Here is a 17,226-nt window from a genome sequence, read left to right as displayed (position 1 = left end):
AGAAGATACCACCTACAGATCTGGTTGGACCAGCATTTGTCACCAGAGCCAGTGAGAACTGGAGGGGTCCGCCAGGATGTTTCGTCACACCTTTGGAAACCCAAGCCCACCACAGAGAGAAGAAGGAGGAAAAGACCCTCCAGAGGGAAACAGGCCTGTGGGAGAGTTTTAACTCTGAACTGACTGCTCCCCAAAGACTAAGTTTTTAACTTGATGTGACTACGTCACAATGCAATGCAAGATTAATATTAAGAGCTTTCTACTCTTAAATGAATAAGATGGATCCAGAGCCATGTTGAATTCAGCTACAGAAAAATAAAGTTACATTTACGATCAGCTCTAAGAATGAAATTATAAGACTAAAGTTTATGAACTTTGACCAGGTGTGGTGGCTCATGCCTGTAATCCCAGCACTTTGGAAGGCCCAGGCAGGAGGATCACCTGAGGCCAAGAGTTTGAGACCAGCCTGGCCAACATGGCGAGACCTACTAAAAATACAAAAATTAGCTGGGAGTGGTGGCACGTGCCTGTAGTCCCAGCTACTTCAGAGGCTGAGGCATGAGAATCATTTGAACCTGGGAGGCAGAGGTTGCAGTGAGCCAAGATCAGGCCACTACACTCCAGCCTGGGTGACAGAGCGAGACTCAGTCTCAAAAATGAATAAATAAATAAATAAGTAATTAAATAAATTCCTGAAGTTAACAATATAATTGTTAATTTTCGTCACTATTCCAATTATCATTACTACTTCTAACACAATTATCATTGCTAAATAGATTTGTCTTTTATCTGAGCTAAGGCCATAACATTCATTTTGTCTCCTCCCACCAGATTACTAGCATCAAAACCTCTCATAATCAAGCAGTAGGATACCAACACAAAATAACTCAAGTCCTTAGCCTTATACCACTATTTTCATGGTATACTTCGGTCTTTTTATACCAAAGGAACAACTGCAGATTAAGAGTTTATTACAGAGATAGGAACCATAGATACCATTTTTACTAGAAGAGTCATTACTATAACCATTGCTAAGTGTTTATGGAATGAATACCATGTGCACAATATTGCCGAGAATTATCCCCCACCCCCACTCTGAGCTCGCAGGTGATGTTGGGACTGATCAATGTTAATTTGCCTCTCCACCCATCATCTATTCACCTATCCATTTATTCTCCCATTTGTAGGGTGCTTGCCATGTGTCAGTTCCTGATGCTAAAAGATAAATGAATCCTGGTCTCTGCCCTTGAAGGACTAATAGCAGCAGAGCTTGATAGATGCAGGAGAGGAGACGTAATTCAAGGATGGAACCAGAGAGAAGGGAATGCATAACTGCTCAGAGTTTAGAAAGGGCTTCTGGAGCAGCGGGGAACAAATTGTTCAGGTCTTGGAAGTGATGACAAGGTGGGGGCACATGTAAAGATACAGAGATGTGAACCAGTTGTAGAGTTTTGGGGGCACTGCAAGAGTACTGTTGGACTCTAGGGTACAGTGTGGTAGAACTGAGGAAGAAAAGGATGCAGAAATATGCAAGGGTAGTGCTGGTCTAGGATGCCACTAGCACACGGTCTGGGGAACTAAACAGAATGCTATTCATTCAGTAATTTATTCATTCAACAAATATTTAATGAGTGCCCACTTTGTTCGGGCACTATCTTTTTTTTTTTTGAGACAGAGTTTCACTGTTGTTGCCCAGGCTGGAGTGCAATGGCACAATCTCAGCTCACTGCAACCTCTGCCTCCCAGGTTCGAGTGATTCTCCTGCTTCAGCCTCCCGAGTAGCTGGGATTACAGGCACACGCCACTGTGCCTGGCTAATTTTTATATTTTTGTAGAGACAAGATTTCACTGTGTTGGTGAGGCTGGTGTTGAACTCCTGACCTCAGGTGATCCACCCGCCTTGGACTCCCAAAGTGCTGGGATTACAGGTGTGAGCCACCACGGCCAGCCTCTGATTTATGTTCTAAATTGACCACTCTGGCTGCTCAGCTGAGAATAGACTACAGAGGGGGCAAGAGTAGAAGCAAATAAACTAGTTAGAAGGGTCTTGTGGCTATGAAGGTAAAAGATATCCGTGACTCAGCAGCAGTGCTTTGAAGAGGGTGAGACATGGTGGGATTCTGGGCATATTTTGAAGTCAGAGTCAATAGTGATCTTCTCATGGTTTGGGTATGGGTGTGAGAGTAAGAGGAGAGGAAGAAGAACCAAGGATGTGGATCACCTGAGGTCAGGAGTTCAAGACCAGCCTGACCAATATGATGAAACCCCGTGTCTACTAAAAATACAAAAATTAGCTAGGCATGGTAGCACATGCCTGTAATCCCAGCTACTTGGGAGGCTGAGGCAGGAGAATCACTTGAACCTGGAAGGCAGAGGTTGCGGTGAGCCGAGACTGTGCCAATGCACTACAGCCTGGGTGATAGAGTGAAGCTCCGTCTCAAAAAAAAAAAAAAAAGAAGAAGAAGAACCAAGGATGATCCCAAGAACTTTCGCCTGTGTGGGTAATAGAGTTTGAATATACGTCCCTGAGAAATGTCATGTCAAATTGTCAAATGTTGGAGGTGGGGCCTGGCAGGAGGTGACTGGAACATGGGGTATAGGTCTCATGAATGGTTTAGCACCATCCCCTTGGTACTGTCCTTGTGAGAGTGAGTTCTTGTGAGATGTGGTCATTTAAAAGTGTGTGGCACCTCCTCTCCAACTCTTGGTCTTACTCTCATTCTTACCATGTAAGATGCTTAGTCCCCCTTCACTTTCCTCTATCAGTAAAAGCTCCCTGAGGCTTTCACAGAAGCCATGCAGATGCCAGTGTTAATGCTTCCTGTACAGCCAGCAGAACTGTGAGTCAATTAAACTTCTTTTCTTTATAAATGACCCAGCCTCAGGTATTTTATAGCAATGCAAGAACGGCCTCACATAGTGGGTGCTGCTGGATTGAGAGTTCAGTTTGTTGAAATCATCCAGGTAAGAAGGTGTAAATCAAGACGTTGAAAGTAGGGACTTGGCTGGGCATGGTGACTCACACCTGTAATCCCAGCACTTTGGGAAGCTGAGGCGGGTGGATCACTTGAGGTCAAGAGATCGAGACCATCCTGGCCAACATGGGGAAACCCCATCTCTACTAAAAATACAAAAATTTGCTGGGCATGGTGGCAGGTACCTGTAGTCCCAGCTACTGGGGAGGCCGAGGCAGGAGAACTGCTTGAACCCAGGAGGCGGAGGTTGCAGTGAGCCAAGATCACGACACTGTACTCCAGCCTGGGCGATACAGTGAGGAAAGAAAGAGAGAAAGAGAGAAAGAGAGAGAGAGAGAGAAAGAGAAAGAGAGAAAGAAGAAAGGAGGGAAGGAAGGAAGGAAGGAAAGACTCAAGAGGACAGAATTGAGAGATATTTAGAAAACATAGAGAATTTATTAATTTTTAAAGGTGGGAACTGAGGAAAGGGAAGAGTCTAAAATTACCCCCCAGCTTCCAGCCTAGGGAACTGGATAGATGGAAGTATCATTCATTGAAGTAGAGAATATAACATAAGAAGGTCATTGTTGATGGTTTCAGATGCTGAATCTGATGCCAATGAGGCAGGCAGTTAGCAGGCAATCGGCATGATTACTTGCAGGCAACTAAAAGCAATGCAAACGAGGCCAAACAGGTTAGCACAAAGACCCACCCCCTAGTAGAAAGGAACTGCTCTAACAGGCTTAACAATAAAGACAGATTGCACACATCCTGCTTTAGGCACAGAAAAGAATGTAACAAAGAAGAAACCAGCTGAAACTGGTTAAATCCAAGATGGCCAAAAACCTGACCAGCTGTCAACCCTTGGCTTCATTATGTCCCTATTACCATAAAATTTCCATGGGGAAACCTCCCACTCCCATCATGCACCTGACACTACGATAGTTTCAGATGAACCATATTTAGTCAAGAAAAGTCCTGATTCAGGGAATTGCATGCCTATTTCCCAGAAAACTCTTCCCTTATTATAGAATATTTTGTGCCTTCATTATGCTTTTCCGTATAGTATGTGAGCCCTCCATGTTGGGCGTGGCTTGTTCTTTTTAGCATGCCGGCATTCCTCTCTTGAGTGTGTGCATAAAGCTTACATACTATCACTTTGGTCTTGCCTTCAAATTCTTTTGTGTGGCAAAGACAAGAACCTGTACTGGCTCCTGGCAAGACCAGGACTTGGGAGGATTCTCCACTGTGTGCAGCTAGAGCTGGAGTCACTTAATGGGATAGCCAGGCATCTCCTTGTTAAATAGAGATCACCTAAAACAGTAACACAGAAACTGTGCTTTCTACAGTCTCTGCTCAAAGACCCAGGCTCTGTACAAAAGAGAATACTGGGTTCTGCCCCATGATCAAAGTATTCTTACTATCCCTTACTTCCTGGCAACCATTCTTCACACAGATGGGCCAGCAATTCCCAGAGGATAAATAGATAGGAGGGAGAACAGGGCTGGTGGAGAATGTTGTGAGGGCGTGATAGGTGGTGAAGAGAGGAAGGACAATGGGGAGGTGGAAGATGTTTTTAAAAATCTGGTAGTACTGCATTCTGAGATTGTATTCTATGCCGTTTGCTACGGATTCAGAGATTGAAACAAACAGAAAGTGATCAGGAGAAAAGATGTTACCTTTCTATAGCAAAAGTAAACTCCTAGGACCTAGACTGGGATCTGTGTAGCTTACCCTGCCCTGAACTGGGATCCTAAGAAGGGGTTTCATCATCATACGAAGGGAAAGACAGGGGTATCACAGATAACTTGCACATGCCATTTGTTGGCAAACATTGAGTTTGAACTGATCCCATGTTGCCTGAAGGTAAATAAAGAAGAAAAAAAGGTCTATATAAAACTACAGAGCAAAGAATGGAATAGCATGGAAAAAGAAGGAGAAGGAGAAGGAGAAGGGGAAGGGGAAGGGGAAGGGGAAATAGAATAAGAAAAAACTGAAAATGATCCATTACCAGACCTAGGAAAAACATGGAGGAACCTGTTTGGCATTATCAATAGGATAGTTTCTGTGAAACTGTAGCAGAAAAACAGGCCGAAATAAAAAAGCAATAGGATGCATTGAAAAAAGAAAGGATAAAATGAGAAATGGTTGTTAGGAAATTAAAAATTCAATGGCATAATTAAAGTCTTCATTGCAAGCCTAAGAAGCAGAAGCAATATTACACACTATTAAATTAGTATTGGTGAGGGTGAACTTGAAAAGCTCTCCTACAATGTAGAGAAAAAAAGCCAACGGGATGAAAGCAACACATGAGAACGTAATAGATACGGGGCACGGGGACCCCATCCAACTGACTATTGCTCCCAGAGGAGAGACCAGATCTGACGAGCGAAACCGTATCACAGAAGGACCATTTCCTGAGCAGAAGAAAGACTACGTGTATAGATTGCGAGGGCTCACTGCATCCCACTAAATGAACTTAAATCCTTTAGGTACATTTAATACTTCTGAATCAAGAAACTGAAGAGGGGCAAAAGGACAAGCCAAAAGGAGAAAGTTCAATAGAACAATTCCACAGGCAAAATGAAAGGCTCAGATAACTACAGGAACACATGATGTCCAAGAATTAGGTGGATCACGATTTCAGTTTAATTGTGCAAATTCATGAAATTTCACCACCTTAATGAGAGGCTGGCTCTGCTGCTGGAGAAGAGAAAATAGAAAGGGGTCATCGAGGAGGCAGTATTTGATGGGCGTGAGCAGAGGCGAAGCAGCTGCAAGAGTTGGCCCCAACTCCCAAGGGAAGATGAGCAAATTGACTGAAATAAACCTGTTCCATTTGGAGGAGTAAACAGAAAAACATAACAAGGACAGGATGACAGGGGCCTTCTTTCTTTTTTTTTCTTTCTTTTTTTTTTTTTTTGAGACGGAGTCTCACTCTGTCATCCAGGCTAGATTGCAGTGGCGTGATCTTGGCTTACTGCAATCTCTACCTCCCGGGTTCAAGTGATTCTCCTGTCTCAGCCTCCTGAGTAGCTGGAACTACAGGCGCCCGCCACCATGCCCAGAAAATTTTTGTATTTTTAGTAGAGATGGGGTTTCATCATGTTGGCCAGGATGGTCTCAATCTTCTGACCTCAGGATCCGCCTGCCTTGGCCTCCCACAAAGTTGGGATTACAGGTGTGAGCCACCGCACCCGGCCGAAAGGCACCTTCTTTCAATGGCCAACTAGTCAGATAGAGATAGATAACCACTTAGAGATGCATGAAATGAGACAGGACTTTTTGAAAAACTGAGGTTCCAATGGCTCTTTGACAAATAACGGAATAAGCCAAAACAAACAAAAATGGTATAACCCTGCAGCCATTTCCCATTTCCTTTCACCATTCATTTCTTTTGGTTTTGAGGACGGAAGGGAAGTGAATTGGAGAGGAAAAGGAAGAAATTGCAAAGAGGAAGAGGGAAGACGTGCTTCAGGGGATTCCAGCAGCAATGAGAGAGGGTGGATCAGACCTGAGTGGGGGATATGCACTTCTGCTGGGGAACTCAGTCTGAACTTTTTTTTTTTTTTTTTTTTTGAGACAGAGTCTTGCTCTGTCGCCCAGGCTGGGGTGCAGTGGCCGGATCTCAGCTCACTGCAAGCTCCGCCTCCCGGGTTTAGACCATTCTCCTGCCTCAGCCTCCCGAGTAGCTGGGACTACAGGCGCCCGCCACCTCGCCCGGCTAGTTTTTTGTATTTTTTAGTAGAGACGGGGTTTCACCGTGTTAGCCAGGATGGTCTCGATCTCTTGACCTCGTGATCCGCCCGTCTCGGCCTCCCAAAGTGCTGGGATTACAGGCTTGAGCCACCGCGCCCGGCCCAGTCTGAACTTTTGGTACTGTTTCTGGTGGTAAGGATACTGTTACTATGGATAAGAATAAACTTGAAAAGCTCTCCTACAATGTAGAGAAAAAAGGGATGAAAGCAATACATGAGAACATAATAGACACTGATGACATGGGAGTCCCTGGAAAACCATAAATATTTTTCAGATCTTGATTGTGATCCCTCCAGTTCACTGGAAAAGGCTGCTTCGGCTCCAACTCCCCTGCAGGTGGAGGGAGTGGGACATTGCTCACCTGGGCGGAGGTGCTGTGCAGCTTCAGGAGCCCATTCTCCAGCCGCTCTGTCTTGCACTTGAGCTCTTTTCTGTGCCTGTGCAACAAGCTCTGGTAGAGTCTGATGAACTCCAGAAAGGACTTGGGAGTTGTGTAGTTGTAGCGCTGTTCATTGCTCAGATAAGACTGGGATGTTTGGTTGACACTTGTGTGGACAAAGGCCATGAATTTGCTAATTGACTGCTTTACTGTGGGCTAAAACCAAAGAGCAAGAAATGAAAAGATTATCTCCTGTTGAAGATTAGAGGCTCACCCCTCACCCCACCCATTCCTCCACCATGTGGAAACCTATGCTCCAAGCTTGATCTTTAACCCTGACATCCTGGACATGGAGTTCGTTGTACCCTCATCTGGGAAGGACCTTTAGGAGTGTCTCCTTTTCCCTCTCACCTCAATGCCCTCTGTGTTCTGCAAGAAGCGGAGGCTGACAGACTCCAATGCTTGCTGAGGCCACTCGTGGAACCAGTGGATGGCTGTGCAGTTCACAATGGCTGGGAACTTCCTGCTGCGGACTCTTAGCTTGTTCCCCACAGGGGAGAAACAGAGAGTCACCTGAGAAGTCAGAAGGGTGGGGAGAACCAGGAAGGCATCAGAGAAATACTCACAGAGAGGCAGAGATGGCCTTGGGTTCTCTAGCTCCCGGAAGATTGGGAAGTACATCCAACAGAGACAATATCTGTAAATGCTAGCCAGCCTCACCAGCCAAGAGATCAAAAATGCTGAGACTGCATGATCCACACGGGATGCTGCTGCCCTTAAAGCAGATGAGAAGGGTGTCCTGGCAACTGTGCTCAGGCTGAGAAGGGTGCCGCACACTCACCACCCACTCTAGACAATAAGAACAGTTGTGCCCGAAATATCAATGGAAGCTCCCATGAATCATCTCGGGTCTCTGCCTGCCCCTGTCAGTAAAGGCTCTTTACCTTCAGCTGTCGCTGGACCCGATCTATAAAGAACTTCCAACAGTTCTCTCTGTTGTCAACCAGACCCTGGCTCTTGACTTCATTCCTCACATTGCTTATGATGTTTTCGACTTCATCATCAGAGTAGAGATCTGGTATCTCCCCTGGGAAAAAATGGAGCACAGATAGGCAGCCTTGGCATCTCACTAAATGATGCAATCAGACATGGGAAGTTATCCTACCTTGGGACACAGGTCAGTGGTTTTTAGGCCACGTACCAACTCTTTTGCTGGTGAAGCTGGACAGACACCATGTCTACTCCAAACCCAGGGCAGGAGAATGAGTATGTTAATGATTGGAACAGAGGGTAGGGTACCCTCTTGTCCTGAGGTAGACAGTTGGCAGCACAAGAGCCTTCAACTGTCTTCTCTTCTTTTGCTCAAAGCATTTATTTCCTAACTACTGTTTTGCCCTTTTTGTATTGTGCCCTCCAGGAGTTTAATATTTAGCAGGAAACATGGCTAATAGGATCAAAAATAGCTATAAGACCCCCAGTAAAAAGGGCCATAACAAACATACAGATAGGTCCATATATTTAACAAGAGCAAGCTATCACTGTTTATGAGAGAAAATGGGGAGAAAGTAGAATGGCTTCATGGTATTTAGTACACGATAGGCAGCACGCCTTAAATTGACGGGGAAAAGATGAACTATTCAATATATGGTACTACATTGGGAAAACTGGGATCTGAAAAGATTATGGTTAGATCTTGATCTTTATTTTTATTCTTTTTTTTTTTTTTGAGATAGAGTTTTGCTCTTGTTGCCCAGGCTGGAGTGCAGTGGTTCAATCTCAGCTCACTGCAACCTCCGCCTCACAGGTTCAAGTGATTCTCCTGCCTCAGCCTCCCGAGTAGCTGGGATTACAGGCATGCGCCACCACGCCTGGCTAATTTTTTTGTAATTTTGTAGAGACAGGATTTCACCATGTTTGGCCAGGCTGGTCTCGAACTCCCGACCTCAGGTGATCCACCCGCCTCAGCCTCCCAAAGTGCTGGGATTACAGGCATGAGCTACCGCACCTGGCCAGATCTTGATCTTATACAGCACACTAGAGTAAATGCCAACTGGATCAATGATTTAACTAAAAAAAGACAGGAAAATAAGAGAAAAAATGGGGGAAATAATCTCTGAGTGGGGAAGGATTTTCTAACTGTATCTGAATCAACCTGTGTTAAAAGAAAAATAAATTTCATGAATGTATAAAAATTGGCCGGGCGCGGTGGCTCAAGCCTGTAATCCCAGCACTTTGGGAGGCCGAGACAGGCGGATCACGAGGTCAGGAGATCGAGACCATCCTGGCTAACACGGTGAAACCCCGTCTCTACTAAAAAATACAAAAAACTAGCCGGGCGAGGTGGCGGGCGCCTGTAGTCCCAGCTACTCGGGAGGCTGAGGCAGGAGAATGGCGTGAACCCGGGAGGCGGAGCTTGCAGTGAGCTGAGATCCAGCCACTGCACTCCAGCCTGGGTGACAGAGCGAGACTCCGTCTCAAAAAAAAAAAAAAAAAAAAAAAAAAATTGATCAATCTGACTGCAGAAAAATAAAAATATTTCATGACAAAAATATCACAGGCAAAGTATAGCAATAAGAGCAAAACACAAAGAATAAACTAAGAAAATATGTTATAGTAAAATGGTTAATCTTAATATGTAAAGAAATTCTCTACAAATAAAGAAAAAATCAATAATTCAATAGATAGATGAGGTGAAGGATATGAAAAGAAAGTTCACGGTGAAGGAAATAAAAATTTCTGTTGAACATTAATAGATGCTTCACCTCACTCATAATAACAGAAATATACATCAAAACTACACTTAGTTACTTTTTGTTTGTACAAATGAGGTTAATGAACAAGGACAGTCAATCTCACTTGTAATGAAAATGTATATTAAAACTACACCTTATTATTATTATTATTTTTTACCAGATTGGCAAAAAATCTGAAAGTTAAATGAAAACACTGTATTAATGATGCAGTATGTGAAAGTAAAATTATATGCTTAATCTCCCTGATGAATAACAATTTTTAAAATCCCAACTAAATATGTATAAATTAGTATATGATGACCAAGCGTAAACCCTGTCCTGGAAATGCAAGGAGAAATACTAGAAAAAAAACTATGAAAATAATTTACTACATTAATTGATTAACAAAGTAAAACAATATGACATTGAAATGGATGCGTAAGGTTTCTAAAAACTGCTAGCAAACTAGCAATAAATGAGTTTTCTCTTTAATAATAGATATCACCCCCAAACCTACAGCAAACATACCTAATAGTAAAATAAAATATTCTCTTTCAAATCAAGAATATGACAAATATGTCTGCTATGGTGTTTTCTAGTCATCATTATATAGGAGGCTACAAATTGTGCAAAAAGTGAAGAAAAAAATAAAATGTGTAAGGATAGTTAAAGATGTAATAAAACTATTACTGTTCAAAATCTAATTTTCTACTTAGAAAATCTAAGAGAATATTCACATAAACAACCGGAACTCATAAGAGCATTTAACAACAAGCTTGTTGGATAGAAAATTAATACTGGAAAGGAAATCACATTTTGTACCTCAGCAAAAACAAATTGTTAATTGAAAAGTTATCAATTAAAACAGCAAAAAAACCCCTCACAGAGCAGGTAAGTAATAAATATACAAAGGGACGAGCCAGATCTTCATGTGAAAGCTACAGCATACTATTGAAGGGAATAAATGAAACCAGAAATAAATGGAGAGAAATACTGAGTTCATGGAGGGATGATGAGGTATCACCGCTTTCCCAAAAATGCAATTTCAATAAGAAATCAAATCGGTTTCTCTCTTAATTCTGACAAATATTTCCTAAAATTGATACAGAAAAGCAAAGGATGAAAAATGGCATTGTTGAGAAAGAACCAGAAAGAGTGATTTGTTCCACCAGAAATCAAGTCTCCTTATGAAGTTATCTTAGTTAAAACAATGTGAAATTGACACTGGGGTGAATAAATAGAACAATGAGTAAAACACCTAGAAATGGATCCAGATATAAACAGGAAATTGATATGAAAAATCAGGAGGCAGGGACTTTGGGAGGCCAAGGCAGGCAGATCAGGAGGTCAGGAGTTCAAGACCAGCTTGGCCAATATAGTGAAACCCTGTCTCTACTAAAAACGCAAAAATTAACTGGTCGTGGTGGTAGGCGCCTGTAGTCTCAGCTACTCAGGAGGCTGAGGCAGGAGAATCGCTTGAACCCGGGAGGCGGAGGTTGCAGTGAGCTGAGATTGCGCCACTGCACTCCAGGCTGGGCTATAGAGAGAGACTCTGTCTCAAAAAAAAAAAAAAAAAAAAAAAAAATCACGAGGCAGACAAGGGCTGGACTAATTAGTAAGTTATGTTAAGATAATTCAATATTGATATAAAAACATAATTAGATTACTATGTAAAAGTAATTTCCAGGTGAATAAAGACATACATATGAAAAGTAAAACAGTGATAATTGAAAAACCACAGGCAATTATTTTTATGGCATTGGGATAAAACAACATTTGTGAAACAGAGCACAAAAAGCACAGAAAAAAGACGATTACAATATTAAAACTTAATTGGCACAACAAAAGTCAGATATAGACTTCCAAAAGATATTTACAGTCCATATAATGAACAAAAAAATCTAAATATCAAAAACATGTAAAGAATGTCTGAACTTCATAAGAAAAAGACAAAAAGCAAAAGATCCAAAGTGCAAACTGTATAAATAGGCAACACATAGAAGAGAAGCAGTAAGGCCAGGCGCTGTGGCTCACGCCTGTAATCCCAGCACTTTGGGAGGCCAAGGCAGGTGGATCATCTGAGTTCGGGAGTTCGAGACCAGCCTGACCAACATGGAGAAATCCCGTCTCTACTAAAAATACAAAAAATTAGCCAAGCAAGGTGGTGCATGCCTGTAATCCCAGCTACTCAGGAGGCTGAAGCAGGAGAATCACTTGAACCTGGGAGGCAGAGGTTGCAGTGAGCCAAGATTGAGCCATTGCACACTCCAGCCTGGGCAACAAGAGAGAAACTCCGTATCAAAAAAAAACCAAAAAAAAAAAAAAAGAGAAGAAGAAGAGAAGCAGTAAGAGCCAATAAACGCTCGAAATGATGCTCAGTGTCACCAGTGAAAAGGGAAAGGAAAATAATAGGATTTAATTTCATGCTTACTGGCAAAAATTAATATGTCAGCTAAGCCAAATATTGATGAGGTTAGACAGAAACAGGTGTTCATGCACTACTGGCCAGAGACAAGTGTATGACTACTATGGAGAACAATTTGGCACTTTTTGGTAAAGTTGAAATGTACACATCAGACAAACTAGTAATCTAGGTATTGGACACCTTTTGGAAAGAAACCCTTGCAGATGCACAATAAAATTTTCTATTTTGCATTATTATTCATAATTACACAAGTGTTTGTTTTATTGTGTTTAGAATGTCCAAATTATTTTGTAAGGAAATAGGAAATACAAAAAACACAACGGGAAAATGTGAAAACCGTAAATTTTATTCTTTTGAGAATTTTGTCTGGGGAAGGTTCTAGGATTGTTGTTTGGCTGTCACTTCAAGTCAAAGAAAATTAATTTAAAAACGTTCAGGATGGAGATAATGGGCTATGTTTGAAAGTGGAGAAGAGGGAGAGTCAGAAATTGAAAGAAAAGATGGAATAGAGAAGAATTCTGAATTAGGAACTAGGGGTGGGCTCCTAGCTCAGACAAAAAGTTGGCCTTGGAAAGGAGGAATGGTAATACTGGAGGAAAAGAGAAAACTGCAAAATAAGAATAATAATAATGGAGACAGACTGTGAGGTATAAAGTAGCTGTGAGGTCCAAACTAAATGACATCAGTTTTCTCAATGAAAAAGATGAGATTGAGGGAGGTAAGAACGAAGGAAATACTATAGCTAAAAAGTTGCAAACACTGGATATGATGTCAAGGTGAACGTGGTTCACTCCAGAAAAGCAATGGGTATCAGAAAAGCAAAATGTTCCCATTTCTAGAACAAGTCTTTAGGTAGCTGTTGAAGTTATCTGGGACTGGAATCATATACAAGTTCTTCTTTAATGCGGTCTATTTTTCACCAACATGATGCTTTTGTAAAAGTTTTTTTTAAAGCTGTTCACACATGCTTTTTCCTTCTTCTGTAACTGACAGAAATGTTAGCATCACAGGAGTGTTAGCAATGAAAGAAGTCATTGGGACCATGTTACATCCCACTTTCTTTTTTCTTTTTTTAAAATTTATTTTTATTTTTATTATTATTATTTTTTAATATTTCTAGTAGAGACGGGGTTTCACCGTGTTAGCCGGGATGGTCTCGATCTCTTGACCTCGTGATCCGCCCGACTCGGCCTCCCAAAGTGCTGGGATTACGGGCGTGAGCCACCGCGCCTGGCCGTCTTTTTTTTTTTAAGACAGACTCTTGCTCTGTCACCAGGCTGGAGTGCAGTGGTATGATCTTGGCTCACTGCAACCTCCGCCTCCCAGGTTCAAGCAATTCTGCCTCAGCCTCCCAAGTAGCTGGAGTCCCAGCTACTACAGGCGCACGCCACCATGCCCAGCTAATTTTTGTATTTTTAGTAGAGATGGGGTTTCGCCATGTTGGCCAGGATGGTCTTGATCTCCTGACCTTGTGATCTACCTGCCTCGGCCTCCCAAAGTGCTGGGATTATAGGCGTGAGCCACCATTCCCCGCCCATCCCACTTTCTTATGGACTTTGGTGAGGTGCTCAAAGTAAGTGGTCTGGCAGATGATCAGTAATAATCAGAGTGTGAGTAATTGTGATTGTATCAGTCATTGAAGCTGCTGCACTTTCTTGAACGACTGTATCTGGAGGCAACTCACGCCAACTTTCCAACAAATTATGGCCTTCATGGTTTGACAGCACTAAACCAATTAGGAGTCTACTAAGAGTTTCATACTAATTAGCTTTAATCATTTAAAAGGTCGAAATAAAAAAATGAATTACCATGAAAGTGATCATTTACTGTTTTCCCTTAATTGTACCAACTTATTTAATTTCTATTCTTTGAGATAGATAATGGCATGCATATAAAATTCCCATACTATAATTTGTCAAAATCAAGATCTTACTAATAGAATGACTCATTTCAGCCTCTTCTGATAAAAATAGGAGTGAAAGAAAACCGGTAAAAAAAAATAAAATGATATTTAGCATGTGTTGAAAGTTTAAATAATAATATTTAATGGAATGTGGAAATTATGTGAAGTTCAATTTTTACTGTTCATAAATAAGCTTTAATTGACCATAGCCAGGATCATTAGGTATTATCTGTCTCACGCACGTCCGTGTGAAGAGCCCACCAAACAGGCTTTGTGTGAGCAACAAGGCTGTTTATTTCACCTGGGTGCAGGCGGGCTGAGTCCGAAAAGAGAGTCAGCAAAGGGTGACGGGATTATCATTAGTTCTTATAGGTTTTGGGATAGGCGGTGGAATTAAGAGCAACGTTTTAGGGGCAGGGGGTAGATCTCTCAAAGTACATTCTCAAGGGTGGGGAGAATTACAAAGAATCTTCTTAAGGGTGGGGGAGATTATAAAAAACCTTCTTAAGGGTGGGAGAGATTACAAAGTACATTGATCTTTGTAAGGGTGGGGCAGAAACAAATCACAATGGTGGATTGTCATCAGTTAAGACTATTTTCACTTCTTTGGTGGATCTTCAGTTGCTTCGGGCCATCTGGATGTATACATGCAGGTCACAGGGGATATGATGGCTTAGCTTGGGCTCAGAGGCCTGACATTATCTATGGCTGTTTTTGCCCTACAAAGACAGAGCTGAGCACTTGTGACAGACTGTGTGATCTGCAAAGCCTAAAACATTTACTTCCTGACACTTTATAGAAGAAATTTGCTGACCCTGGTTTATTAATACTCTTAATTCCAAGATGTTGAAAGCACCTGGGCCACTTAGAGACATTTTCCATGCCATATGATGGTGGTATTTGTCACAAGATCCCTAGAACCTTTAAGAAGAAGACCATCGGATGGAGTAGCTGGGGATAAACATCTCTGAATTAGGAACAAAAATTTGCATTTTCACATTTGTTCCTATAATGCCTCTTGACAATATTCTCATCACTTGTTTTGTGATGTAGGTAGTCATGCTGAAAGCAGGAAACTGAATTGCCGGAGGGGATTCTGTGATGTGAACAGGGGCAGAGGCTATTTAAATATTTGAGAAGTTTCCTCCTGAGACCTACAGTTGGGAAACGCTATTTCTAACTCCAAGTAGTTTCAGGCTTCATGCAGTACTTGGAATTAGAAATAGTATTGAAATATTCTAATATTTTGGAAGCCAGACTACTCACCATCTTCTGTATGTTAGTACAGAACTCCTTAAAGACCCCAGCTGCTTTTCAGGAAAGAGATCCTGATCATTTAACATGGATTAGTTACTTGGCAATAAAAAGGGTGAAGCTAAGGGTTAGATTCCCCACTTCACACTGGTGTAAGGACTTCGACCCTATCTAGACATGATAGTTTAAAAAACATTTCCCTATTCTTAAAGGAGAAAAAGCAAGGGAGTGTGGAGGCTATTTCAGTACCCCGTCCCTCTCTCTTCACTGCTGGAAAACTTTCCAAAGCAACTGTCCAATCGTAATATTTAACATATGAGATGGCACATCATTCTCATGCTGTTACCGGCTTTACTTAAAGAAGTACCTCCTGAATGTCAATTATGGGCCGGGAGATGTATTAAGAACTGACAATACAAATGATGAAAAAACGGACTCTGCACAGAGTAATAGCTGTCAGGCCTCTGAGCCCAAGCTAAGCCATCATATCCTCAGTGACCTGCACGTATACTTCCAGATGGCCTGAAGCAACTGAAGATCCACAGAAGTGAAAATAGCCTAAACTGATGACAATCCACCATTGTGATTTGTTTCTGCTCCACCCTAACTGATCAATGTACTTTGTAATCTCCCCCACCCTTAAGAAGGTGCTTTGTAATTCTCCCCACCCTTGAGAAGTACTTTGTGAGATCCACCCCCTGCCCCCAAAACTCCACCACCTATTCCCAAACCTATAAGAACTAATGATAATCCCACCACCCTTTGCTGACTCCTTTTTCGGACTCAGCCCACCTGCACCCAGGTGAAATAAACAGCCATGTTGCTCACACAAAGCCTGTTTGGTGATCTCTTCCCATGGATACATGAAACAATAGTTACATCAGTGTTATTTTATTTCCTAAACTGGGAAGTAGGTGTTTAATTCTTCTTCTTCTTCTTTTTTTTTTTTTGTATTTCTGGATTGTGATCAACAACAAACAATAATCTCTGCCTTTCATAAATTTGCAATCTCGTTTCAATGCAGTGGTGGTACGTGCAGCTATTGAGTGCTGTAGAAACATGGGGAAACTCGTTCCTAAGACTGACAGTGGATCTGTCTCTAGATTTTCTAGAGAGGGAACACTCAAGGTAGGTATTCTACTGTGGGTAGAAGTTAATCCAGACAAAGAAGGACTTGAGGTTCAAAAGGAACGACCTAAGTAATTAACAATGTCAGGAAGTAGCACAACGTGTTACCTTAAGGAATCAGGAATCACTAGATCACAATGTGGGAAGTGAGACTAGTAAGGAAGGAAGAAAACCAGACAAAGGAGCTTGGAATTCATTCTGCAACCAGTTGGGAACTAATAAAAAAAAATTACAGTGGTTTTTTCTTTTTGTTTTTTTTCTTTGTTTTGAGATATGGTCTTGCTCTGTCACCCGGGCTAGAGTTCAATGGCACAGTCACAACTCATTGCAGCCTCGACCTCCTGGGCACAAGTGATCTTCCCACCTTAGCCTCCCGAGTTGCTGGGACCTGAGGTGCTCTCCATCAAGCCCCGATACTCTTTGTACTTTTCATGGAGATAGGGTTTTGCCGTGTTGCCCAGGCTGGCCTTGAACTCTGGGGCTCAAGTGACCCACACGTCTTGGCCTCCCAAAGTGCTGGGATTACAGGTGTAAACCACTGCTCCTGGCCAGGAATTATAGTTGAGACAGACCCTTTTGAAAGCAGTGAGGAGAATGGATTGGAGTGGGGATAGCATGGGAAGTAGAGAGATAAGTTAAGGATTGTTGGCATTTGTCAAGGCAAAAGAAGGCAAAACCAGTGGTAGTGAGGA

General features: G+C 42.2%; 1 protein-coding gene across 4 annotated transcripts in view; it reads right to left on the bottom strand.

Moving 5' to 3' along the window:
- The window catches only part of LOC105473558 (dynein axonemal heavy chain 9), a 377,165-nt gene that overhangs the window by 134,266 nt on the left and 225,673 nt on the right, over positions 1-17,226 (bottom strand). For all 4 annotated transcript variants that reach the window (XM_071082354.1, XM_011727370.3, XM_011727373.3 and 1 more), the window contains 3 exons: positions 8,037-8,179; positions 7,504-7,665; positions 7,075-7,308 (listed from right to left, as the gene is read on the bottom strand). In XM_071082354.1, coding sequence (XP_070938455.1) covers positions 7,075-7,308; positions 7,504-7,665; positions 8,037-8,179 — 539 coding nt within the window. The remainder of the gene's footprint in view (positions 1-7,074; positions 7,309-7,503; positions 7,666-8,036; positions 8,180-17,226) is intronic.

Source organism: Macaca nemestrina, chromosome 17 (assembly GCF_043159975.1).
Source record: "Macaca nemestrina isolate mMacNem1 chromosome 17, mMacNem.hap1, whole genome shotgun sequence".
Classification (NCBI taxonomy): Eukaryota; Metazoa; Chordata; class Mammalia; order Primates; family Cercopithecidae; genus Macaca; species Macaca nemestrina.
The sequence above is the reverse complement of the archived record's forward strand: the minus strand, read 5'-3'. Positions and strand labels throughout refer to the sequence as shown.